The sequence below is a fragment of the Elephas maximus genome, chromosome 18 (assembly GCF_024166365.1).
Source record: "Elephas maximus indicus isolate mEleMax1 chromosome 18, mEleMax1 primary haplotype, whole genome shotgun sequence".
Taxonomy (NCBI): domain Eukaryota; kingdom Metazoa; phylum Chordata; class Mammalia; order Proboscidea; family Elephantidae; genus Elephas; species Elephas maximus.
In genome coordinates this window covers 10,827,326-10,854,998 of record NC_064836.1, presented here as the reverse complement: position 1 = coordinate 10,854,998, position 27,673 = coordinate 10,827,326, and the positions used below count along the sequence as shown (strand labels likewise).

Below are 27,673 nucleotides of genomic sequence, written 5' to 3'. Positions count from 1 at the left end.
TGGGTTTGATTACTGGTTTATAATCCTGACGGATAGAAATTGTTACAATCCTCATTTTGCAGGCGAGGAAACAGGCCCAGGGTTGGGGGCTAGAGCCACACAGCTGGTAAGTGATAGAGCTGGGCTTTGAACCCAGAGAGTTTAGATCCAGAGTCCAAACACTTAACCGTCTATTGTCACGGCAGAACACAATAAGGGCCAGAATGTTCTGACGGATACGGTGACAGATGTCCTGGTCAGAGTCATACCTGCTACCTCTCTTAAACTCCTTTTATGGACATGGGACATTTCCAAGCATGAAGCAAACCACAGCGGCAAAGAACAAAAGGATGTTGGGCTCACTGTGGACCTGGGGAGGGGACTGAGAGAAGGCATAGCTGAGGACAAAGCAGACCCTGGAGACTGCAGAGAACAAGGGGCCCTCTGCCCGTGCCCTGCCCCTTTGGGGTGAGGTGAGTGCAGCACGGGGGGGACAAGGGTGGGCAGCAGGGAGGGGCAGAGCACCGGGCTCTGAGCAACATGGTGGGGGTGGGGGCTCAGCCCCTTCTAGTGCACAGGCTCCTCCAATCCAGGCTCCACACAACAAACAAGGGACTTTGAGATTATAGAGTTTTGTCCCGGGGTGGAACATAAGCCTGCGCCTCTCAGGCTTCCTTATACTATAGTGGTTACGCGTACTGGCCCTGAAGTTAGTCCTGGATTTATATCCTGAACTCTGCCTCTTTCCAGCTGTGGGCTAATGTGTGAGTAACACAAACTCCGTGGGCCTTGGTTTCCTCATCCATAAAATGGGTATCATGAGACTGCCCTCATACACTGATTGTGTGGACTAAGTGAAACAATCCATATAAAGCACCTACAGCAGTGTCTCACACACAAGAAGAGCTCCATGAGAAGTTAGCTGACATTGTTTTTAATAATACCTGGTCTCTGTTTTACCAATTACTGGGTGACCTTGAGTAAGTCACTTCCCCTCTCTGGGCCTCCATTCCCTCATCTTTCAAAGGAAGAGACTACCAGGAGATTTGTAAAACCTCACCTAGCTGTAACATTCAGTGAGCCACGACATTTCCTGTCCTCTGCCCTGCTCAGTACTTCCGTCCTCCCGGCCATTCTGACCTCTTGCAGCTAAAGGGTGGGCACCTCTTCACCTCAGGGTTTCAGAAGGCTGCCTTGATTGTCAGCCAGCAGGCTCAGGGGTGCTTGGGGCAAGGACAGAAGAGAAATAAGGCTGAGAAAGCAGGGAAGAATTCAGGCTGCTCGTGCCTGTGGACCCTCTCTTCACAGGGCCCACCTGCCTCCTCCAGGGGCCCCATCTAGTCACTCGGTAGGCAAAGCAGAGCCTCAGGCTCCCCAGAGTATCTCAATGCAGCTCCACCCCATGACTTCCTCAGATCCCCCAACCCTTTCCTCTGTCAAATCCCAAAGCTAGAAAGATCCTCAAGGTCTCCTAATCGTACCTAACACGCTCAGCTGCTACCTGAAAGTTTGGAGATTCAAGTCCACCCAAACATGCCTCCAGAGAAAGGCCTGGCAATCTACTTGCAAAAAAATCAGCCATGGAAAACCCTATGGAGCACAGTTCTACTCTGACACACATGGGGTCGCCATGATTTGGAGTTGACTCAACAGCAACTATTTTGGTTGTCCCCCCAACACAGATGCATCTTCTTCACACGGTGCTTATCTCCTTTCCACTGTCAGGGAACCCATTCCATGCCCGATAGCCTAGCCATCAGAAAGTCTTTCCTGCATCGAATCAGAACCCACCACGCTGAGGTCAGCATGGCAGGTGGCTTTGAAAACAATGGCCTGGTTTCCCTTACCCTTTCTGGCCTCGTTTCCCAGCCATCACGCCTTTATTGTAGCACATTTGGGTCATAAAAGCTGGAAGGATCTTGAGGACGGATGGCCCCTTCATTTTCCAGATGAGGAGCCAGGTCTTTCCATAAGTTACAAAGCAAATTAAAGGCAGAATCAGGACTAGAGCCCAGTGCTTTTTGTGACCACATTTCCCTACTTCTCTCACTGGCCCTGGTTCTGCCTGGTGAAGCAAAGTCTATCTAATACCCTGGTCCTCAACCCTGGCTGCACAGTAGAATCACCCGGTGAGATTTAGAAAATCCCAATGCCTGGGCCATACCTCAGCCCAGTTAAATCTCTGGGGCAGAATCTCTGCAGGAAAAATATTGTTGCTGTTGTTAGCTGCCACTGAGTCGGCCCCCAAGTCATGGCAACCCCATGTACAACAGATTGAACCACTGTGACCCCAGGCCACAGGTCAAGGTACAGGAGCTCTGGCCACAGCTGGCCCCTTGTTCTGAAAAGGCACACAGGCAGGAGCCCTCCGGGGCCCCAGGCATTCTCCCACATGCCTGGGGCAGCTCCTGGAGCTGGCAGGAATATGGCTCCCCTTACAACGTGTGCTGGGACATGTGTGCTAGGATGGTGAGTCTGGGTGTCCTTGCCTTTGTGTCCCACAAGACAGACATTCCCACCTATATTCTCCAAAAAAACCATGAGGCTAGAAATTCCTTGCAGGAGCTGACTCTTTTGCTCTGAGCCTGACCAGGGCCTGCGGGTTTGCAGGCTCTGAAAACCAGCGAAGGAAGGAGAGGATCCCAGAAGTAACATCTCCAGTTCGGGGGTGGGGAGATGGAGAGAGAAAAGGGGTTCTTGTCATGGTTGCTTAGAAACAGTCAGAGAGGTAACTCCTTTTTTATCTCTGCCTCTGGGAGGGCAGGAGGGAAGCAGGAAGAGTGAGCCTCAGAGAAAGGAAGATGCAGTTCAGACAAGGGTCCCAGACACTGAGAAGGCTGGGGAACAGCTAAGGTACAAAGCTCCCAGTGCAAAAAGAGATTCTCAGGCCGACGGTGGGTTCTACTCTGTTTTTCTGCAGGTCTGAAAAACAAGCCATAGGAGGAGACTGCAGCAAGAGAGCCTGACATTAGACATCAGAAAGTACTTCCCACCCAGCATGTAGGTGGAACCTGCTGCCTTGAAGTTGTGGAGTAAGAGGATACATTCCTTGGACCACCCCCACCCACCCCTCAAGTCAAGGAGCTCTGCAGGCAGAGATGACACAGAGGTTTTGAGGGGGCTGGGTGGTCTTTGAGGATGAGGGAAAGTAGGGGTCAATGGCAGAGCAGGGAGGGGACAGTCTGATTTTACGGGGCTCCCACTCACGGCCTCTCCCCACCACCCAATCCCTGAGCCAAGGGCACCATTTGCAGAGAAGGGGCAGGAGGCCTGCGGTTTTGCCGAGGCTTTGATTTATTGCCTAATGCAGGCAAAGAAGAAAGAGGAGGCTCATCGCTAAGCCGGAGCCTTAGGAACGGGACATGAGTCTCACATCTTCTGAAGGCCCAGCAAACAGAGCCCTGCTCTCTAATCCAGGCTGCAGGTCTGAGCCTGCCACTGGGCACAGACACGCCACCAAGTAGGCCGCCAGCACTGCACGTCTGGTGTATGGGGCCTCCCCACCCCCCAGGGCAGCAATGTTTATGGGGAGCTAGACAGACAGGGGAGACAGAAGGAGAATGGAAAGGCAGAGAATAGAGGGAGGCCAAGGTCTTTTACAGAGAAGAATAAGTGAGAGACAGGAACAGAGCAGAGAATGAGCGAAGGATGCAGGACCAGAGAGTCCTGTAAGACTCAGGGACACGCTGAGGGCCGGAGGTGCTAGAAAGAAAAGCAGTGACAGAGGCAAGGGACCAACAACGTGGCAATGGGGGAAAGTGCTCAGATGTGGACCGTGGACTGTGGACCGACTAGAAGCCCGAGGCTCATGGGCCAAGGGGACAGAGCCACTGACTGCTAGCCCATCAGCACCTTCGAGCAAATTAGAAGAAGACATCCCTTCCTGGATGGATGCAGCCCCAAGCAAAGTCACAGGACTGGATTCCAGCCCCTTTTTACTCCCACAGCCGGATGATGTTCTTGTGCAGTAAACAACCTGCTCAACTGTACAAAGAACACCGGCAAGCCAAGTCAGAAACGAGGGAGTAGCAAAGCTGGAGAATGGCTCACCACACTAGAGAAGCCCAAAATGCTCATTCTATTGCTCCAGAGTCAGTCCAAACCAGTTCCCATGGCAACGTGCCCTCACCAGGAGCCTCTCCTACCCCCTACAGACTCTGTGAATCCCTTCTCTGCCTCGTTTCACACTCATTCATCAGAAGAATATGAGAGGGGCTTGAAGAAGACAGTCTTGGTTGGGACAAGGCAAGTCATGGGTTGGGATGGAAGGAGATGCTGCCTCAGCTTTCCCTTCTCTAAAATGGGCTATCAGATCAATAGCAGAGGGAAACTAGATGAAATAATAAAAGGTCCTTTTTGACCCTCACTTTTTTTTTTTTTTGCTTCAAAGGAAAGGTGAAAGGGACTGGGAAGAAGAAGCCTGAGGTCAGAAGGAGGAGGTGTTTATGGGGAAAATGAAAACTCAGTGCTGTAGCCAGAGAAACTAAGGTTGGGCCTAACGAGGAAGATGGCAGAAGAAAACCAGTCTGGACACTCTGGATTTCTCCTCTGTAGAAACAAAAGTCTTATCCCCCTCCTGACCTGAGAGGTCTCAGGTAGAGCACCTACGTCTGTAACTGAACTCAGCCCCACAAAGGTCTATGCTGACAGTCATTATTCACATTACAAAGAAACGATGCTTCGCTTCTCTAACAGGGTTGTCATAAAAACTAGGTGCAATTAAATGTTTGTTTACAGGTTATACAGTTTGTTCCAGACAAGGTGAAAGCAAAAATAAAGAAATAATGATTGAAATTAAAAGACAAAGAAACGGTAAGCAAGTTGGTAGCTAACCAAGACACAGGTTATAAAACTTCAATTTGCCCACAATTTTTAATGTCCCATTTCTCTGTACCAGGGCATCTACCTATACTTACAGGATTTTCAGGCGGTAGAGACCAGAGAATGCTTGTCCTGGGATGTGCGAGAGATGATTCCCGGAGAGACGCCTGCAAATCAGAGAAAAGGGTCAGGGTGCTGGCAGGGAGCCCAAGCAGTGTCTTGGGATATGGGAGGAAAGGGTGGTGGTGAAACCCACCCTCTATTGAGATCTACAATGTGTTAAGTGCTTCACACACATCGGCTCACTCAGCTCTCACAATTACCCTAACAGTACCCGTTGCCATTGAGTCAACTCCAACTCATGATGACCCCATGTGTGTCCAAGTAGCATGGTGCTCCACAGGGTTTTCAGTGGCTGATTTTTTAAAAGTAGATCCCCAGGCCTTTCTTCTGACACGTCTGGGTGGCCTCCATCCTCCAACTTTTTGGTCAGCAGCCAAGCGCACTAACCGTTTATGCCACTCCGACAATAACCCTAGAAGGTGCCTATTATGATCCCCAAATTACAGATATGGAAACTGAGGCTCAGAGAGGTAAAGTGACTTCCCCCAAGAGTCACAGAGGCAGGCAGTGGCAGATCTCGGTGGTCTTACCCAGGTCTGACTAACGTCCTCCCCACAACACTTCATCATCTCCTATACTAACCTGGATTACCCACAGCCCTGCCCCGACTGCTTAGCTGGGTTGTATCTGGATTGTAGAGTGTCACCACTGGACGGGCTGGGTACAGGAGGGGGTGTGTCTGTGTCTCCCCATGCTCTGAACTACACAGCTAACCCCATTAATCCAGGAGGGTTAGGAAATGGGGTATTCTAATTAGTTTAACATTCTGGCCTAATTAACCATTTCCAAGTTTGCCATAGGGTGATCGCCATTTTTTAAAAGAGCAAGTGCAATGAAATATACCTAATGAATATGGTCAATGCTAAAACCTGTCTGTGCAGAGTTCAACTACGGATAATTTAGAAGGTGCTTCTGGATCTCTGAAGTCCCTGAGGACACTATTATTTGCATCAGTTCCTCCCGAGAAGCTGGCAGATGCAGGGATTGTGCTGACATATCCCAGAAGCTATTTTTAAAAAATATATCTCTAATAAGAATCTCTTTGTTTGCCTCTTGTTTTGTGTGTGTTTTGTTTTGTTATTGTTTAAAAAAAAAAAAAGGTAACGTGTGGAAAGGCAGCTGGGTACTTGAGGACGCCAAGGTTGGGTTCTGTCGGCGAGCATTTGCCCTGGAAGGGCCCTTTAGGTGGGGCTCAGGATGGGTCCAACCGTGTCTCAGGGAATGGAAGACGGAAAACTAAAAAACCAAACCCATTGCTGTAGAGTTGATTCCAACTCATGGTGACCCCATGCGTTACAGAGTAGAACTCAGCTCCATAAGGTTTCCTTGGCTGTAATTTTTTTTTTTTTAGACACTCTTTTATATTTGTATTATATGGTTTTTAAGAACTAGGAGTCTTAAGTGGGAAGGACTCAAACTAACAGATGATTGTACTAGGTAGAATTTGCCAGAAATAGGACTGCTGATCAGCTGGCTACAATTCCAGTTATATTCCTTGGTTGATTGGTTTTTTCTTTTCTTTTCTTTCCTTTTTGATGTAATCTTTAGGGAAGCAGATTGCCAGGCCTGTCTTCTGTGGTGCTGCTGGGTAGGTTTGAAATGCCAACCTTTTGGTTAGCAGATGAGCACAAACCAGGGACCTTGAAAGACGAAAGGTCAGCCTTAAATTCTCAGGTGTGCCCACAAATCACCTGCCCCAAGCTCCTTGGCCTTGGCTCTTGCATTTCGTTCCCACCCAAGCTGTGTCGTGTCCATGTTAGAGGTCCCTCTATGCCTCTCGATCTGTCCACATCCTTTGAAAACTCCTTCTCTAAGAAGGCTTCCCTGCTCACTGGCCAGCCCTACCTACCCTGACCACTCCCTTCCACAGAATGCCCTGGGTTCCCACACCTACAGCAGCCTCATTCACCTGCTGACTTGCTGCCCACACAGGTCATCTGTCTCAGCCTGGAAGCTCCCAGAGGGCAGCTTCCCCACAAGTTTTCCCCCAGAGCACCTTGAGCTTGCTTTTCACACCAAAAAACCAGATGCTGTTGAGTTGACTCCAACTCATGACAATCCCACGTGATTCAGAGTAGAACTGTGCTCCACAGTGTTTTAAATGACTGATTTTTTGGAAGTAGATTGCCAGGCTTTTCTTCCCAGGTGTCTTTGAGTGATTCAAACCTACAACCTTTTGGTAGCAGCTGAGCACATTAACTGTTTGCACCACCCAGGGATTTCACTGTTCACCCAGAGGGGAACCAACAATACTTGGTCCGAAAAAGCCAGCCGTGGCCCTGAGGGGATAATGGTATCATGACTCCAGCAGAGGCAGGTAAGCTGTATCCTTCGGCAGCACTGTCTAGGGTGAAGATTTGTTATAGGAGCAGCGGAGTCAGGGTAGAGGTGAAATAGTGAATGCTTTTGGGTCCAGGTGCCCACAGTTTGCACAGTTCAAGCAAAGCTTAGTAGAGTCCCAAGGATCTGTAGCTGCATGAAATAAAAACAAACAGTGGTAGAAAGTGTTAGGATTAGGGGTGGGACGAAAGCACTGACTGGGAGCAGAGCAGCCTGGCTTCCCAGAGCAGACAGGCGGGGCACTCTATGCAGATGGTTTACACATGAGCACCTCTAGAAGAGAAGTCCAGGTGTAAGGATTCTGGGCAGAGAGGGACCACCATGGGCAGGGACTGATCAGGGAGAACTTTGTAGAGGAGGTAGGTCTTGTGCTTGGCGCTGATAAAGGGGCATCAGAGCCTATGTGGAGAGAAAGGGGATGGACATATGAGCAAAGGCAGGAGGGGGTATTAGGAGTGGTCAACGGGACTGGCCTCACTGAAGTGAACTTGACTGGGTAGGACTGGGCCAGATGAGGTCTTAGAAGTTGATCCTTTGGGCCGTAAGGAGACACAGAAAGCTCTTGAGCTGGTGAGATGCACCTGAAGGAGGGCGGATCTATTAAAAAGGAGCTAGGAGGCTGATGCCATCCCCAGATGTGAAGGGATGTCCACCGTGGTAGCAGTGGGAACAGAGAACAAGAAATGGAGGTGGGAGCTATTTCAGAGAAAGGACCACCAGGCTTGGGGAGTGGCTGGATCTGGGGCATGACTTCCAAGAAGAGATGTGACTGAGGACAGAAAGAGGGGAAAACTGCAAAGAGGAGGCTTCAGGGAGGGACGGAAGCTAGATTTTAGAGTTACTATATCACGTGGCGGAAACCCTGGTGGCGTAGTGGTTAAGCGCTATGTTTGCTAACAAAAAGGTGGGCAGTTTGAATCCACCAGGTGCTCCTTGGAACCTCTATGGCGGCAGTTCTACTGTGCCCTATAGGGTCGCTATGAGGCGGAATTGACTCGATGGCAATGGGTATGGTATGGTACATCATGTGGCACTGCACCTGCCACCCTTGGTTCCACATTAGGGCTAGTATCAGCTGAATACCCTTGATATCAAGATCAGCCTTAGCTTCCCACCCGTTGCCATGGAGTCAAGTCCAACTCATGACGACCTCATGTGTGTCAGAGTAGAACCGTGCTCTGTAGGGTTTTCAATAGCTGATTTTTCAGAAGTAGATCTTCGGGCCTTTCTTCCACATTAAGCTTTTCTTCCTCGCCAAGTCTTTCTTCTGAGGTACCTCTGGGTGAATTCGAACCTCCAACCTTTCATTAGCTGCCTACAGCATTAATCATTTGCACCACCCAGGGACACCCTTAGCTTCCCAAGCCCCGTTCTTTTATCTTGAGCTCCATCTCACCTCCTGGGAAGCCTGGTTTCTACAGCTATTGAAAAAAAAAAACCAAACCCATTGCCTTTGAGTCAATTCTGACTCATAGTGACCCTATAGGACAAAGTAGAACTGCTCTATACAGTTTCCAAGGAGCACCTGGTGGATTTGAACTGCTGACCTTTTAGTTGACAGCTGTAGCCCTTAACCACTACACCACCTGGTTTTCCAACAGGTGTAAGAGGCAGCCAGAGCCTTGCCTCCCAGCCCAGCCCTCCCAGCCGCAGCCCCCAGGCATCCACTCACAGCTCCTCCAGGAAGCGCAGGTGGTGGAAGAGGCCAGGCTTCAGCTCTGTGAGGTTGTTCATGCTCAGGTCTCTGCATAAGAGAAAACAGGAAGGGGACAGTGAGCTACCTGCCTGCACCATCCTGCACTGTCTGGTTCCGCACCCCCACAGCCCCGACCCCGTACCATCCTAACTCCAAAGCCAGCCTGGCAACACAGGCTGTACCCTCTGAGTGTGAATCAGGCCTGCTGCAGTCAATTGCCGGTTCTCTCTATACAGTGGCCCTTTGTCCCCTTCTGCCTTTCACCCTTTGCTGGGCTCCTCTGGGACTGGCTGTGATCAGGACTGTGAAGGGAGCTGACCTACCTGTAAAAGGAGAAGCTAGGGGAAAATTCATAGAATTTTAGAATAGGGAGGGAGGAGCCACCTAACACAAATAATGCCTCCTTTTACAAATAAGGCAACTGAGGCCCAAAGATCACTGCCATTTTCAACTATGGAGTAGGCTCATATGATACTCACGGGCTGGTGTGATCATCCCTGGGTGGCCATGGGCACCATCCTTTTATTCAGTCACCAGAGCTAGTGGGATCTTGTGCCCTCTGAGGCCATTCTGCCAGCCTCTTTCCTGTTTGGTTCCCTCCTCAGTCTTCTTCCTTTCTCAACCACCACTCACCTGTCGGTTTGTCACATTGTAGTAGCTTGTGTGTCGCTATGATTCTGGAAGCTATGCCACCAGTATTTCAAATATCAGCAGAGTCACCCATGGGGGACTTTCAGACTAAGACAGACTAGGAAGAAAGGCCTGGCAATCCACTTCCAAAAATTAGTCAATGAAAACCCTATGGATCACAGTACTGTCCAATACAGTGGCCACTACAGTGGGCTGTTGCATACCAACAATCGTGACGCTGGCACAGGACCAGGCAGTGATTCATTCTGTTGTACATGGGGTCACTGTGAGTTGGAGCCAACTCAACAGCAACAAACAACAACCACTTTTCTCAAACCGGAGGCTGTGACCTCCGAGCACAATCACAGAAGATGCCTAGACTCCTGAATGGCGGCGTGTGAAGATCCTGACCCCTTGATGGTTCCCAGCCTAGATCATCCAGCCCTCCCTATTATCTAGGAGACTTTGGGTGGTCCCAGGGTCACTGTCCTTTAAGACGTCCTGTGCACAAAATGATCACAATACATACAGCTGGCATTGACTGGAGGCCTCCTCTGTGCCAGGAACTGGCTAAATTCTACTCAAAGAATTCCACCTAACTCTCAGAACAACCCCAAGGTAGGGTCAATTGTTATCGCCATTTCACGTTCAAGAAAACAGAGAGGAAAAAGGTGGAGTTTTGGAGTCAAAATGCCCTGAGGGCAAATCTCTCCACCATTATCTATTAGACCTTAGGGGTTTTGTTTTTGTTTTGTTTTTTGCATTTCACTCTGTATTTATTGGCCAGAATTAGTTTTATTCTTTTTTTTTTTTTCCCTTGGTTTTCCAATAAAAAATATTTAATTTTATTAAATCTTATGCCTCGGACACATATTCTTCACACTCTGTGTGATGACAAAGGAAGAACACAGGAAGCAATTCTCCTGTAACACAGGAAGCATTTCTCCATAAGATGGCTAGGCAAGGACAAGTATTTACGCAGCTGCCGGAGTCGCAAGCTGAACGAGCAGTTGTCTTATATCGAGCACCATCTCTACTTTTAAGAAAAGTGACTAAATGCCTGACAAATTGTGGATATTCACACTTGAGTATTTGGCAAATATTTTCTCAAAAATGAACAAAGAGAGCCTGTCACTTCAGTTGACAGTATTTGCTGCCAGTAATAAAACTTAAACTTTGAATCAAAAATTAGAATTTGGGAAAACTTGTATCCACCACCACAAGCTTGACAGCGTCTCTATACTCAGACTTTTCTGATGAGATTGATGATGATAGACCTTCGGTTCTATATATAGTTTCCTCATATCCTCCCCACAAAAAAAACAGGACTAGTAACATCAAGCTCAGCAGGACCATGTTGCTTTACAGTTGCTACTAGTCGGAACCGACTCAACAGCACACAACAACAACAATAATGCTTACAGACGACTTAATAAATAGTACTTGTGCAGCAAATATTTGCTGTCTTTCCACGCACCCTTCCCTCAATCATGTGGACAAGTGTCCCGGCCCCATGGGCCCGGGGTAGGTGAGGAGGAGTTTGTGTCTTAGAGTCTGGATCCTGCTTCTGTTAGCATTTCGGCTCAGTTTGGGTCTGGTGAGTGGCAGATGTCTGTGTGTGCCTGACACATTTGAGTTCCATGCTATTTCCAACCCCTAAGGGCTGCTTCCTGCCTTGGTGGGCACCCTCCCTGGGGGGGTGCAGATATAGGCCCAGACCAGACCTCCACGTCGCTAGGCCCCTCCCCAGGCCTGCCTGCAGCTTTCTCTCTCCCTAGGAGTGCACTTTCGCCCTCCAACCTCAGCGTCTCCATCTTGCCAGAAGAATCCTACGCACTTCTTGTGTGTGCTCAGAAAGGCAGGCTCAGGTTGAGTACTGATGGCCAGGGAAAAATGTGCTTCGGAGCCCAGTTCCAACCTATAAAAAGACTGTTTAGTCTCCAATGTTTTATCTTTGATAAGGCTCGGGCTCTGGACTCCAGACTCCATGTTCTTTACCCAACGCAGGGTAGAGCCAAGGAACCGGCACACAGAGGCTGGCGCTGCTTCTTGTTTGCAGCTCTCTCCCCTCCATGGAAACACAAGGGCCATCTAGAAGCCTTGTCTAAGAACAAGCTAAGCAGAAGGTGCAGCTGATGAGGTGGTGGTCGCACGTTAAGGCAGGAGAAGAGCAGAACCAACCGAGTTCACCGACGGGTTTTAAGCCAGGGCTTGGCTCTCAGGGTGTTTTTAGGTCCCTGTGAGTCAGAATCAACTCAACGGCAACAGGTCTGGTTTTGGTGTAGCCTTGGATTCCCTGGGTGGTACAAACGGTTACACACTCGACTACTAGCCAAAAGGTTGGTAGTTCCAACCCACCCAGCAATGCCTCAGAAGAAAGGCCTGGCGGTCTCTTTCCTATGCTATGGAGTGCACTTGTGGTCTCCAGAAGTTGGAGTCCACTCAACGGCAACTGGCTTGGTTGGGTTTTGGTTTAGCCTTGGGTTTGGAGTACCCAGGTGGTACAAAACAAACCAAAAAATTGGCAGTTTGAATGCACTCAAAAGTGCCTCAGAAGAAAGACCTGGAGATCTGTTTCCAAAAGGTCACAGGCTTGCGAGCCCTGTGTAGCACATGGGGTCACCACGAATAGGAATCGACGGGATGGCAACTGGGTTTTGTAGTTGTTGTTGTTACCCTTGGGTTCTGGCTGAAATATGAAGATATGGACCACGCTGGACGGTGGCAATGGGAGCTGTGGTGCTGCCCACGGAGGCCCAGGCTGCAGAAAGACCACAGCAGAACCTGGGTCTGATGGGGCTCCACCCCCTGGAGTCCCAGGCCTGGCTCATCCTCCGAAAGGCGGGGAGGCACGAGGTGCCGCAAAAACGATTACCTCTAAATATTTACCCTGCACATTTCAGGACGAGTCTCCACAGGAGCAGGCGCGGGAGTTCAAGGCACACGTGGGGCATGTGACTCAGGCCTCATCACTCAGCCGTCCCTCCAGGGGCCGCTCCTCAGAGGCTCTGATGTAGCTCCATGCCCCCTCCACCTGCTCCCTCCACCCCACCACCCTGACTTGCGGCCTCATTGTTCTCCCCTGGGGAGGAGGGGGCCTACACCCCCTTCCCACCCCACCTGCCCACCCCAACATCCTGCCCTAAGACAACACACAACCCAGCCCGCAGTGCAGTAAGAGAGGGCCAAGGATGGTGGATTTCAAATGGTCGGGGGTGGGGGGAGCCCCATTCAGGCCTGGTCCTCACACAAAAGCGAAAGAGGTGAGGCTGGTGCCAGAGAAAGGGGAAGGAAGAGGAATACGTGGAGCTGGAAGAGGGCGGATGAGGCAGAGCTTTCAAAGGCAAGATCCTCCAGGCTGATGCCCCAGCCCTCCCACCCCGCACCGCAATGGCTAAGGCCCTTAGGAGGAGGTGCTGTGCCCTGCTGGGGGGTAGGCCATGCCTGGACGGTGGCAGGGAGGGAGCAGGCGTGCAGGAGACTCTGAACACACGACAACACGGTCCTGTGCACCTCAGAGACACAGCTCCCACATGCAGACAGTGCCTGGGCCCCGGGGCAGACCCTAAGGTGCCTAGGGTTGGGTTGTGACTGCATTTGCATGACTTGATGGCCTTGTAAGTATTTACAAGAGTGTGGGGGTAGGGGCAGGATTGGGATACATGAGCTCATGGAAGTTGCTGGGCAGGCGTGTTTCATGTCGGCGGGACACGTGTGTTTATATATGTACACGTTGGAGTGTTGGACTGTTGAAAAGTCACAAACTTTTCTGGAAGCATTCACCAATTTTAAAGACAGAAACTCTTTGGGAGAAATAAGCTCACCCAAGTCTCACCCTTTAGGTTGGAAAACCTTTTTTTGCTGTGTGATGTTGGACGAGACTGGCTCCGTGTCTTGGCCTCAGGCCTCTTCTCTGGTCATCTCCTGGCCTCAAGGAACAGCACAGTGATGCTGTTTTGGGGTCTAACCTGTGGCTGAATTGGATGCCTGATACCTGAACTCAAACTCTGCTCTACACTGTCATCCTCTGACCATACAAATACACCCACACACAATACTGCCCTTCAGGGCCAGCTTCATGGGCATTTGATCTGTGCAGTTATTCAGGGCCTCTCACTCTGAAAGGCCCTGTGCTTGGTTTAGTTCTCTGTTCTTGCTGTCTTGAAATCCTTAATACTTTTTGAACAAGGGGCTCTACATTTTCATTTTCCAATGGGCCTGCAAATTATGTAGCCGGTCCTGCTGCTCTCACTGAACAGCAAGGGGATCGAGAAGATGGGTTGTGACCCCATCCTTAAGCCTTCTTCCCTGCAGCCTGGGGGTTCCCAGAGGGACTACGGGCCTTTCATCGGACACAGCCATGGTAGAGGGTGGCAAACAGGGTGCAGCTGGTAGAAGGGAGAGGGAGGAGGGAGTGGAGAGAAGAGAGGGGCAGCCCTGGGCACTGCAAGTAGAAGTTTCTGGCTACACATTAGGAAAATGTTCTCAGAGCTTCACCCTGTGAGGCAACCAGACCACCCAGGGACACTGGGTGAGGTGGTGTCACCATGGAGACGGGGAACAGGTTTGATAAGAGGGAAGATGCTGGGGAATTGAGGGGGCAGCGAGCAGCAAACCCGAAGGTGGCGGGGGCTGGGGTGACGGAAGACCCTCCCCTGTGGCAGTCTGGCCAAGAACAAAGGGCCCAAGGGGAATTTGTTCTGTTCGCATTTTTCCTAAAGGAGGAAGAATCGGAGAAAGACCAAGCCCCTGGGCTCCGCTAGGGCAGACCTGAGAGGACTGGCCCTACCCAGCTGGAGAAGAGGCTGAGGAGGCAGGCCCACTTCTTACTGCCTCCACTTTGGGCTCAGGTTGCCCATCTCTCTAGCCAGGAAAAGGTCAATGTGACCTGGAGAGGAGCTCCTGCCCCCAGGCATGGCTAAGCCGCACAGTCATCTTTGTGAGGCCTTCCCTAGCTCTCCCACCCCAGGAGAGCTAGCGCGCGGATTCCTCCTCCCATAGAAAATGCAAACAGAACAAACCTATAGCATTTTGCACATGCTCACCCAACCACAGTTACCGGGCACTTGCCATGTACCTAGCACTGCACGCACATTTATTCTTATCCCAGCACCCCCACTAATCATTGGTGTGACCCTGGTCATGTCACTTGAGATCTCTCAGCCTCCATTTCCTCATCTGTAAAATGGGGATAATAACAGTACTTGCCTCACAAGGTGGCTGTGAGAATTAAATGAGATAATCAAGGTAAAACACAATGCTCAATAAATATGCCTTATTATACTCATCTAACTCAATTATGGAAACCCTGGTGGCATAGCGGTTAAGTGCTACAGCAGCTAACTAAGAGGTCAGCGGTTTCAATCCACCAGGCATCCCTTGGAAACTCTATGGGGCAGTTCTACTCTGTTCTATGGGGTTGTTATGAGTTGGAATCAACTCAACAGGAACGGGTTTCGAAGAAAATAACAGCAGGTTCCTCCTCTGAAGAATCCCTCCGACACCTGAAGAAGACCCTCAAGTCAACCCTTGGCCTTCTCCTCTCCCTTCTGCAGGGCCCTGTGCTTGGTTTAGTTCTCTGCTGTTGCTGTCTCGAAATTCTTAATACTTTTTGAACAAGGGGTCCCGCATTTTCATTTTATGCAGAGTGTGCAAATTATGTAGCAGGTCCTGTTGCTCTCAACCGAACAGCAAGGGGATTGAGAAGATGGGTTGCGACCCCGTTCTAAAGCCTTTCCAGCAGCCCTGGGTGTTCCCAGATGGACTATGTGTGTCTAGTCAGGGCCTCACGGGCTGCCATAACAACCTCAGGGGCAGCCCTTCCCCAGGAGGGCCAGGCTGGGCTGGGAGTGCTTCCCGCCATGTTGGGAGACAGCTTGCCGGGTGGCAGTGAGTAGGATAGGCCCGTGTAGGAAGGGCCTAGCAGGGGGTCCACACCACCGTAAAGGGCCAGTAGACAGGTCAGCTGTGGAGGAGACCGTCTGGTGCTCAGAGAACACTTGCTAAATACCTCTGTCAACCAGAGAGGCAGGCGATGGGGTGGAGAGGAAAGAACACTGCATTTGGGATCAGGGAGCTGGTTCATTTAGGCAAATTCCAAGGTCCCTTCCAGCCCTAAAGACACTATTTCCTGACTGGCTACTGTGCTCAGTACAGTGCTGGCATTGTGCAGGGTGGAGAGAAATCCCAGGGCAGGGTCTGGGCCCTTAGGAGTTCAAGGTGTTGCTGGGGAAGTATAGTTTACTCACGAAGTAACAACAAAAAAACCACATATGTACTCGGCTTTGTGGTTTACAAAATGCTCCTGCAGCCACTATCCCAATTAAACTGTGTGTCCAAACCTGAGAGGACAATAGAGGCTCAGAAGGGGGAAGGGAACAGGGAAGGCTTCCTGCAGCAGAATGAGGGTGGGTGTAGACCAGACCGTGAGCAGCGCACAGAACTGAAGTTCAGAGTGGGAGAGCACCCAGAGAGTACCCCATGCTTTCAGTGGGGCTCTGTCAGCATCGTGGAAGGGACAGCTCTTCATTGTGCAGGGCTGTCCCATTCATTGCACAGCTTTTAGCCTCTTTGGACCTCCCCACAAGTGCTAGCCATTGTGGCAATCAAAAACACCCCGTGATTTCCCAACCACCCCCTGAGTAAGAGGTGCTTTCCTCCATCTGGTGTTGTTAGCTGCTGTCGAGTTGGCCCCTGACTCATGGCAACCCCACACACGATGGGATGAAATGCTGCCCGCTTCTGCCTCATCCCCATGATTGGTTGCAGACGGGACCACTGTGAGCCATCGGGTTGTCACTGGCTGATTTTTGGAAGTAGATCTCCAGGCCTTTCTTCCTAGCTCACCTTAGTTTGAAAGCTCTGCTGAAACGTGTTCAGCATCATTGCAACACCCCAGCCTCCACTGCCAGAAGGGGGGTGGCCGCACGTGAGGTGCGTTGGCCAGGAATTGAACCGAGGTCTCCCTCACGGAAGGTGAGTGATCTGCCACCAAACCACCACTGCCCTCTTCCTCTACGTACGCTGCTTTAACTTACAAATGAGGAAACAGATCCAGAGAGGGATGGAGTTACCCAAAGCCACACAGCAAGGCGATGGCAGAGTGGGTGTTAGAACAAGGCCTCCTAAAACCCAGGGCAACGCTCTTTCCACCCGTCCAAACAGATCTTGAGCTTTCTTACGCAGGCTCCTTACCCAGGGTATTCCCCCAGACAGCACCTCCTTGTCAGAGATGACTTGGGGACTAGCTGTCTTTGAGAATCCAAACACACAAGTTGACACAAAGTTCTTTTTGATTTTTGCAATTTTCATAAACTTACAAATGAGGGAGTGTACTTCAGTCAGGAAAAGGTGTCTCTATCTTCACACACTTATTAGCACAGCATGTTCTCAAGCTTTGCACAAAGTCCCACATGAGAACAATGCTGTGTTTTTCAATAAAAGCACCATTGCTCTATTTTGTCATTTCTTGGCTCCCTAGTTCAGCACAAGAATGTCTCCCAGCCTGCCTGGAGTGGCAGGAAGGCTTGTGACCTGTGCGGGGGGAGATGGATGTAAGATAGAAACTGGAGGGGTGAGCGGGGCGGGCCTGGCACCTGGAGTTGGGGGTTATATGTGAGGGGAGAGAGAGTCTCGAGGCGAGGCTTGTGCAGGTCAGACTAAACCAGGGAGAGAATGGAAACCAAGGGCATCGGCAGAAGGTGAGCCAGTTAACCCAGGTGGGGCCGGAAGCAGTAAGGGCAAGGGAAGAAGGCACTCCCAAAAATCGGGAAGGAGAAAGCAGAGATGTTTTCCCACCACCACCACCAGCTGCCACTCAATCAGCCCCGACGCACAGCGACCCTGTGTGTGTCCGAGTAGAACTGTGCTCCACTGAGTTTTCAGAGGCTGACTTTTCAGAAGTAGATCACCAGGCCTTTCCTCCGAGTCTCCTCTGGGTAAACTTGAAACGCCAACCTTTTGGTTAGCAGCTGAGAGCGTTAATCATTTGTACTACCCAGAGATGTTTTTAGCGCTGGGTTAAAAGACCATAAAGGTCAGAGAACACCTCTCCCCTGCATCATGACGTCTCATCTATGTGATGTGGGCCTCCTCAAACTCCCATGGCAGAAAGGCGGCTGAGAGGGGAAAAGATGCAAGAGGGGTCCATTCCACTCAAAAAAAAAACAATAGATCTGGGAAGTCATGGCTTGGTGTTGCACAAACCAACTTCAGGTTAAACCTTCTGGCTCCAGCTCCTTCTTACTGAAAAGGGAAGTCTGACAGCAGGAGCATGCCAAGGGTGTGGGGGCTTGGACAGAGCAAGGAAGGGGACAGGCACCACAGATGAAGACTGAGTCCTGGAGCTGGCCCTGGCCCTCAGCACCACAGGGCAGTTTCTGTGTGAGGGAGCCAGGCCCATCCCAGGCTGGGGGGACATCTCTGGTTCTGCTGGGCAAAGCTGCGAAGCAGAGCCCCTGAATCAAGGTTGGAAGTGTTACAGCAGATTAGGTGCAAAGGGCTGATCCTGTCCCCAAGCCATTAGTCACGGCCCTGGGAGAGGCGCAGCGGGAAGTTCCAAGTCCTGCTTGTGGGAGCTGTCCCTCGGCCCGTGTCCAGAGCCAGACGAGGGTTCTCAAGAGCAGAGCGTGGCACAGGGATTGCATAATGTGTGTGTGTGTGTTTCTCCTCCATGGCTCCATCCTTGCCAAGCCATGCCACCCACAGGCGGAGAAGTTAAAGGGACCCAGCCTGCCCGCGCCCAGTCGGGGCTGCAATGTGGCTGAGAGTGGCCTGTGAAAATGGAGGGGCAAAGCCTCTGGAGAATGCTGAGGCCATGGGGGCCTCATCTGGACCCCCTTCTCTCCTTTCTGACTCCCCTCTGAGAGAGGCCACATGTGACTAGTTAAGTTTAAATTCATGAAAATTAAATCCAGTTTAAGAGTCAGTTCCTCAGTCACAGTAGCCACATTTCAAGGCTACAGCGCAGGTATAAATTACTTCCATCATCACAGAGAGTTCTCTTGGACAGCACTGGGACAGACCGCGCTGAGACTGACCTGTCCTTGAGTCCCAGCTCTGCCACTTACTGGCCACGGGACTTTGGGCGGGATTTCTCTCTCTACCTTAGTTTCCTTGCGGCAAATTGCCCAGCCAGTGCCTGCTGTTGTTGTTAGCTGCCGCTGCGTCGGCTCCAACTCGTGACCCCGTGCATGACGGAACAAAAACCCTGCCTGGTCCTGCACTGTCCCCAGGTTGGACTGCAGGTTGGACCATTGTGATCCATAGTATGGGGAGTTCACTGGCTGGTTTTGCTTTATTATTTATTTGCTAGCACATGATAAATTACCAATAGTTACCTGTGAGCACTGCTGCCTAACTCTAGCCATTCCTGGCGACTCAGTACAAGTGTCTCCCTCTGCAGGAAGGCTCCAACCTTCAACCATTCATTCAATCATCCTGCCGTTTTTTCATTCCTCAGACATTCACCGAGCACCTACTGTATACCAGGCACTGTGCTAGGTGATGAGGCCACAGAGTCCAACAATGTACCACCCCTGTCCTCAAAGGGTGCATGTAGTAAGTGTGGGGCAATGACAAGAGAGCGGACCGTTATAAGTCTGAGTGACAATTGCTGGGACTGGGGCATGACTGTCACAGGGCTTCCTCACACTAATCCCCGTGGCCATTTGACTCTCATCTCCGAGGGTTCAGTCACAAAGTCAGTCCACACCATCCTGTCCTCAATTACAAACTGTAATCTCCTAGTCTCAGATTGCTCATTCATGTGACTGCTCTCCCCAACAGTCTGGGAGCTCCTCCATGGCTCCCAATTACCTGTCCCCACCTCATACGTGCACACACACACACACCCCCGCTTCAAGGTCCATACTCTACGTGGCAGCTAAGGGGTTGGCACCCCGCAACACGGGCCAGAGGGACCGAGTAGTTGTGGTACGTAAGACAAACCTCATGGAGGAGGGAAACAGAATAAACCCAGCAAATGAAAACAGCAGCCACCATGCATTTGAGGACTTGCTCACTTAACACTGCCAAGCTTAGGTCTCTCTGACTCGCCAGTGTTTTTTCCAGCCCTTGCTCTGATCTCTAGCTCTGTCTCACCAAAAAAATGGTTGCTGTAGAGTGGATTCCGACCCATGGTGAACCCATGTATGTCAGAGTAGAACTGTGTTCCATAGGGTTTTCAATGGGTCATGATTTTTCAGAAGTAGATTGCCAGGTCTTTATTCTGAGGTGCCTCTGGGTAGGCTGGAACTGCCAAGTTTTGGGCTAGTATCAGAGTGCTTAACTGTTTGCACCAACCCAGGGACTCCTCCAGCTCTGTCTAGCCTACTAGCCGCCGTTCCTGTGGAGGCAAGGTGCAGGGTAGATTCTGTCTGCTTTATCAGACTAGCAGCACCTTAAAGAAAAGGGCTGTGACCTCTCATTAGACCAGACCTCCCTCAGACTAGGAAATCCTCAGATGCCCGCCAGGGTCCCCTAGAAGAGGGCTGGGTGGAGTGGGGAGTTCAGAGGACACACAGGTGGAAAGGGCCAGGGCAGCTTTGTGTGCCGACCACAGCTCTGAGCCCTGTTTGTTTAGCTGAAGCTCCTCGTCCTGCTGCCTTTATTTCACCGGAAAAACAGGCAGGGTGTGTCTGGGGGTGGAAACCCAGAGAAATGCCCCTCTATTCAGGATCCTCCCCGCTACACCCCAGACGGAAGCTTTCCTCTCACATCAAGACACCCTCCTCCCCTTCCTATCGGGTGCAACTCAACACACTAAGACCCCCGCCGTCATGCACACACTGAAGAACACCCAAACCCCTACCCTAGTGGGGGAGGGGGGCGGGGGCAGCCAGGTGTTTTCTTAAGCGGACCAGGCCCAGTCTCAACTTGGATCCAAAGAAGAGGAGCAGAAACTGGAAGCTCAGATCACTGAATGCAAATAACATAAGAGCTACTTCGCTGGGCCAGATGCTGTGCTAAAGGCTGCCTGCCCATTTTACAGATCAGGAGTCCCAGGCTCAGAGAAATGAAGGTCCATCTGACCCCAAAGCCGCAGGTCTCTGCCCATCCCGGTTCCTCAGCCTTTCCCACTTCAGGTTTGTAGAGGTCTCGCACATCCCTGACCTCACTTCGTTTAATCCTCTGAACAGGCCAGGGAAAAAGCATTCTTTATTCCCACTTTAAGTGAAGAAACGGACTCGGAAATACCAAGTTACTTCCCCCCAAAATCACAAAGTTGCTGAGTGGCTGAGCCGAACTGACCCCGGTTCATTCTGTTGAACCCCACCTGCACACATGACCTCTTGGGCAAAGCAGTGGCTCCGTCCCCAAGGGTACCAACCTTGCGCCCTCACCCTGGCCCACCCCAGCCCCCTCCCCCGCTGGCCCTGGGGCTGAAAGAGCCCGGAAGTGGGGAGGCGCTCCGAAACAATGGAGGGGGATTAGGGCCTGCCGGGGAGGGCCCTACCCATCTTTTCAGCCTCTGGGTCCCACTCTCCAGGGCTACTGAGGCCGGTGAAACTTTCCAGAGCTCAGCACCCCTGCCCCAAGCCCTTCTAGGCGCTCCACACCCTGATATTCCGCCCCCTTCTGTGGGAAGTATCACCAAGTACACGCCAAGCTACTCTTGTTCCTCTGAGCACCATCTGACAACTAAGTTCCTGATGCCTAGTCCACAGGCCATTCCCTGCCATGTTCCCAGCTGATCCTGCTGCTTCTGTCTTTCCCTCTGGCCAGACCCCCATCAACCCACCCACCTCCCCAACTCCCTGCCTGTTTGGTTCATCAGACTTATAGGAAGACTTGATCCAAGGTCTAACATCCCTGCCCACCAAGAAGTCCTTCCTGCAGTCTATCCTTACTCCCTCATGCTGTAATTGGGCTGAACAGAGTTCTCTGCCTTCCATCCTCTTATAGGAAAGTCTGTGGGCTCTGGTGTCAGAATGCCAGAGTTTGTCTCTTGGCCATTTCACTTACCCGTTGTTTGATATTGGGCAAGTTACTTTCCTTTCTGTGCCTGCTCCTGCATCTATAAAATGCAATGAAATAGTACCTCCTTAGGGAATTGTGAGGTTTACATGGGAGGATGCATATGTATGGGGGTATTAACTATGTCCATGGGCCCACAGCACCCCTCCCACACCTGCATTCAACCCCCAGGGCCGACATCATGGAGGAGTGGCATTCTAGGGTTAGACAGAGAAGACAGGGAGGCTAGGGCAGGGGAGGGCGTTCTGGGTCAGCCCTGCCCTTAGACGCACCAGCTGCTACTTCTCTCTGGTGCCTTCAAGTGAGTGCCACCTGCTTCGGCCATGAGCTTCTCATCCTTTGATCTTCTGATCTCAGGCCAGGAGCCCCCAGCCAAAGGCATTCTTGTCTTTCTGGCCTCCTCCAAGGGAAGGCAAAGGGCTGGGCTCCTTCCTCTTCCCCCAAGGTCTCCCTCCCTGCCCCGTGTTGTATGTGTAACCAGGACTACAACATAGGAGCTGGGACAAGGTAGTAGCCAAGTTCCTGGTGAGGGTGGCAGTGTCAGGGGAGGGGCATAGGGAAGGCTTAGACATTAGAGCTACTAGTGGGCATGGTGCCCTGGGCTGAGCTGGACACTGTTGGACAGGTGCCTTGGGCCCAAGTTCCTTGTTCCCAGTGCTCTTGTGTAAACAGCCCTGGCCGAGCACTAGAGGTGTGCACATGCCCATGTGTATAAAAGACAGGGAGGAGACACTCCTTGCCCTTAGGAAGCCTCCACTGAAGGAGGAGAAATGTGGAACAGCACAGACAGCTGAGCAGAGCCTTGGACGTTACAGCAGAAGCAACCTCAGGTACCTGAGGGTCAGGAGACAGTCAGAGAGGGCTTCCTGGAGGAAGTCTGGCCTGAGGTGGCCAAGAGGGACACAATTAGTCATGAGAAAGTGGCCTACCTGAGAGCTTCTCAAAGGGGGGAGATGAGCTGGGGCACTTAGGATGGCGGTGAGGTGGGTGGTATAGTGGGCTGAACAGCGGCCCCCAAAATGTATGTCTATGTCCTAAACCTTGAAGCTGTGAATGTGACCTTGTTTGGGAAAAGGGTCTTTGCAGGTGTAAATAAGTTCAGGAGAGATGAAGAGATCATCCTGGATTATCTGAGTGGCCCCTAAATCCGGTGGCAAGTGTCCTTATAAGAGGAGAGTACACATGTGAAGACAGTGGCAGAGATTGGAGAGATGTGGCCACAAGCCAAGGAAACCAGCAACCACCAGAAGCTAGAAGAGGCACGGAATGGATTCTTCCCTAGAGCCTCTGTAGGAAGTACAGCCCTGCCAATCAATACCTTGGTTTCGGATGTCTGGCCCCCAGAACTGTGAAATGATCAATTTCTTTTGTTTTAAGTCACCATGTTTGTGATCATTTGTTACAGCAGCCGCTGGAAGCTCATACGGGTAAGCAGGGAGGAGTCCAAGGGGTTTCAATATAGTGCTGGTTCTCTGGGCCCCCAGGGTGGGCTCCTCCTGCCCCCTCTCTGCTCATCCTCCATCATGGGCCCCCTCCTGATGCCTCGGACCGAGCAGGTGATTGAGCCCACACTTGTCCACCTAGGGGGCTCATTCTCACCACTTGAGATTCCTCCTGGATCCACCATGACCCAGCAACTCCACTCCTAGATATATAACCCACGGCAACACACGTGTATGCTCACCAAACAACTGTGTAGGCCGCAGCAGCGCCATGTAATACCCTCAGACTGGAACCCGCCCAATGCCCATCAACAGCAGAATGAGTAAATGGTGTTACATTCACTCTGCAGCAGTTCTCATGTGGCCATTCACTTGTTTATTTACTCACTCACTCGTCAATGAGAATGAGCACACCACAACCACACACGACGATAAGGAGGAACCTCACAAACATGGTAAGGGAAAGAAGCCAGATGCCACCTAACGCTCCATTTATATAAAGTTCCAAAAACAGGCAAAACATCTGTGTTGTTGGAAGTCAGGACAGTGGTTACAGCCGTGGGAAAGCATAGTGACCAGAAGAGGGGGAGGAGGGAGGCTATTTGAATGCTGGTGATGTTCTGTTTCCTGGTCTGGGTGTTGATTACATAAGTGTATTTGGCTTGTGGAAAAGCATCAAACTATACACTTCTATGCTCTTTTCTGTGAGTATACTAACATATAATTTTTAAAAAACAGAACATCCTGAAAATCTTCACTGAAGCTCTCAATGGCTAAGGGCTCCCCTCTAGATTCCCGTGGCATCCTGTGAGTACGTCTCAGATTTTACTTTATTGAGCTGAAATTGGATGTTTATTTCTGTGTATCTATTTCATCTGACTCATCTGTGTATTCCCAGCACCTTACACAGGTTCTGACCCGTACTACACAGTAGGTGCTCAATAAACACGTGCTGACCTTTGCTGGCACGGCCAAGAGCTTTGGTGTTGCCAGACTTCCCTCCCAAGGAACGCTGGCCATCATTCCCAGCTCCCTGGTTTTTCACAGGATTCCACCAGGAGACACACACCTCCCCGCTGCTCCCCCACCCTCCCAGTTCCACCCCCAGAGCCTCTGTAGGGAGTGGCCCTGCCAATACCTTGGTTTCAGCCTGTGCATACCTCCATCTTGGCGCTTAACGCACTGGGTGGTAACTTCCTGACCTACCAGCCTGTGGTCTCTCTTAACACAGAATTCAGGTCTTGACACTCATCTTGGATCTTCAGAGCCTAGGTGAGTGTCAGGCACACACTGGAGATTCAAGAACCAACAGCCGCAAGTCACCAGAGCCCTCTTTCCATCCAAGCTAGGGCCAGGTACACAAACTTTGTTTGTCTTAGCTTGTTTGAAACTGGATGGAAAATTTCAAAAGAAGTTTGCTTTAAAAAAAATAAGAATAATAAAATAAGAGAATGAATAGGAAAAGCAGAAGCTTGTAAGCGGAAGGGTTTATAGAACAGAAGTCTCCCTCTGCTGAAACTCAAGCCCGACCACAAGCTGGCTGAATGGCAGCTCAAGAGGCTCCTCAGCGTGGCTCCGTCCTCACCACAGCCATCTGGGTCAGATGCCATACCTCGGGCTCCTGCCTGCCTGCAGTGGAGCCAGCTTAGTGCCACCACCAGGCCTGGAGAGAGCTGCCCTCCCTCCCAGCCCCCTCTCTCAGGTTGGCACCTTCGACTCCAGCCTGGGTTGGTTTCTTCTCTGCACCTCCTGGCCAATGGCCATCCTTCACTCATTCATTTCCTCACTCATTCCACCTTTGCAGCACCCATATGTGAGGTGCCCATGCTAGCACTCAGGAGACCTGGGGAGCACCAGCACTGGAGCCCTGCTTCCTGGGCACACAGCCTAGCCTGGGAAACAGACAAGGGAATAGGAGCTAAAGCCCAGGCGGACAAGCCATGGGGCTGGATGGGCACACAGGGGGAGCCCTCCCCCCAGACTTCAGGGCTAGGAGAGGTTTCCCTGAGGAAGGGCTATCTCAGTCAGCCCTTTACATCCTAAATGAAGCTGATGCTTCCGTGACTTCCCCCAAAGACTCCATTCTCCCCAGAGCTACAAGCTCCTTGTCTGGACCCATTGCTTACCCACCTCCTTGTGGGTAAAGCAGCAGTGATATCCAAGGGGCTCTTTCTTTTTGCCCTTGAGAGAAACCAATGGTGCGTTGACACCTAAGTACATTTAGGTAAAAGCAATTCAGTGGTGGGTAGGAGAGGGGGTCCAGAGATCCAGCTGATGGTCTGACTTAGTCCAGGGAAAACCTTTAGGGCAGTGGTTGGCAGACTTTAAAATGCAGATTCTGACTCAGGTCTTGGTGGGGCGTGCCTGAGATTCCACAATTCTTTCATGTTCCCAGATGCTGCTGCTGGTGCTGCTGGTCTGTTGACCATACATTTAAGTAATAAGGCTTTAGGATATGCAAGGAGCTAGATGGAATACAACCCTTTTAAGCAATTCCCTCCTCCCCCAGTTTGTCATACGGTGGGGGCTGCGTGTTGCTGTGATGCTGGAAGCTATGCATCAGTATTGCAAATACCAGCAGGATCATCCGTGGGGGACAGGTTTCAGCAGAGCTTCCAGACTAAGACAGACTAGAAATAAAGTCCTGCTGACCTGCTCAGAAAAATCAGCCAGTGAAAACCTGATGATCACAACAGAGCATTGTCCGACTAGCTTGCTTTGGAGGGATCGATGGCTGGAGGAGGACATCATGTTTGGTGAAGCAGAGGGCCAGCGAGCTGAGGAAGACCCTCAGTAGGATGGATTGGCACAGTAGCCTCAACAATGGACTCGAACATGCAGCAATCTGAGAGGATGACGCAGGACAGACCCGGCAACATTTTGCTCTGTTGTGCATAAGGTCATCATGAGTCAGAGTCAACTTGATGGCAGCTATCATCCACCTATCTATCTATTTATCTATCTAAGCAACTCCCTATAAATATTCTCAATCACTTTTATGATTGACGTTTTCTTTTTTTCAATCACTTTTAGGCTAAGTATTGACCAGGCTGACTCAAAGCTGTGCAGGTTGTGAGCTATACCAGGCATCTGACCAACGGGGTCCCTGCTCCACTCACCAACTCTGCCCCCGTCCCCTGTGGTGGGGCCACTCTGAGCAAGGGGTACCTTTTCCTAATTCTCACAAAGGTGCTGCCTGCCTTGCTGCAGCCCAGAGTGTGGAGAGCCAGGGAAGCTGCAGGGCCTCAAGGATTCCCATGGAGGAACTCACAGGGGCACTCAGCCCTCCACACAACAGACAGGCCTCTGGAACCTGGGCATGGCACCCCGACTCCAGCTCTGGCCTCCAAGGTTGCCTCCAGAGGCCAAGCTCACTTCTTTACGAAGAAAGCGGTGGGGAACCCAGACCACCCTTCCTGTCCCTCCAGAGCTGACAAAGCAGGGGTTAGCTGCTGGCTCTCTCCCCTCTGACCAAAACAGGAGGGAATCTTAGGGACATTCCCACAGGAAGGAGGACAGACACCAGGAGAACTTCCTGAGGGGTAAATACTAATTAAAGGAAAAGGCAAGGTCTTGAATCATCTGGTCTGCACATCTGGAGGTTCCCACTCAGGTTAGGGGTAGGGACTGAAGAAAGACTTAAGGGGGACTCCCAGGGCAAGCCTCTAAGCTTCCAAACCTTCCTCATTTACCACGCTCTCTACCTCCAACAGACGAGCCAGGGTTCCAGGGGTTAGCCCAGCTACTTCCGGACCCAAGCCCCACCCCAGCAGGTCCCCCAGGTCCCACAGCATGGTGCCTTTGCGCCCCCATACCAGTCTGGTGGCTGAGGCTAATACTTTCTGGCAGGTGGAGGCAGGGCCGGCAGGGGGGTGGGGGGCGCGGCACCCTGGGCTTTTGCATTCAGAGCAGGGGAGCAGGCAAGGAGGCGGGGGCTGGCGTGGCATCGGCTGGCGGGGGAGGGGGCATTCCTCTTTCCGCTGGCTGCACATAGTTAATGGGGGGCCTTGTTCTGGCCAGGCACACAGCCCTCCGAGGTGCTGGTGGTGGCCATGCCCAGTCACAGCGCTGGGATCTCAAGTCTCACAGAGTGAACGCTGTAAATCCCAGGGAGCCTGGCAGCCCTTCCTACCTGCCTCTTCACCTCTACTCGCTCACGCTCCTTTTCTGCCTCTCTCCCCGGGGGCGTTTTCACCCATACACAATCATTTGTCTCTGTAGTATCCTGGGGTCAGGCAGGATCAGCCCACAGGAAGCAAAACCACAGGGGTCGGAGGACTTGCCTGAAGGTACTCATCAAGTTGGTGGCAAAGACAGAACTCTGGCCCAGGGTCCCCTGATTGCAATCCCACTGAATAGAACTTGTGAACTTAAAGTTACAGATGGGTAGGGGCTGGGGTGTTGCAGGCAAAAATGGGTGAGGGGATCTACTGAAAACCCCTCCTCTTCCTCATTCTTCCAGAGGACTCTTGCAACCCCTCACTCCATGCTGCAGAAAAATGCTGCAGTGGATGGTGGGAGGGTTGAGAGCCTGGCTGAGCCAGCAGGGCTCCAGATATGGGTGGTAGAATTTCCTGCGCCTATGAGCTACTAAATATTTGTCTCCCCAGCTGTCTGTTATGTGAGAGCTGTTAATACCAGCGCCTAGACAGTGAGTGATGCAAAT

General features: G+C 51.4%; 1 protein-coding gene across 1 annotated transcript in view; it reads right to left on the bottom strand.

The window, feature by feature from the left end:
* Nucleotides 1-27,673, bottom strand: part of LGR6 (leucine rich repeat containing G protein-coupled receptor 6) — a 144,510-nt gene that overhangs the window by 104,339 nt on the left and 12,498 nt on the right. The window contains exons 2-3 of the mRNA XM_049858021.1: nucleotides 8,936-9,007; nucleotides 4,896-4,967 (exon numbers count right to left, since the gene is read on the bottom strand). Coding sequence (XP_049713978.1) covers nucleotides 4,896-4,967; nucleotides 8,936-9,007 — 144 coding nt within the window. The remainder of the gene's footprint in view (nucleotides 1-4,895; nucleotides 4,968-8,935; nucleotides 9,008-27,673) is intronic.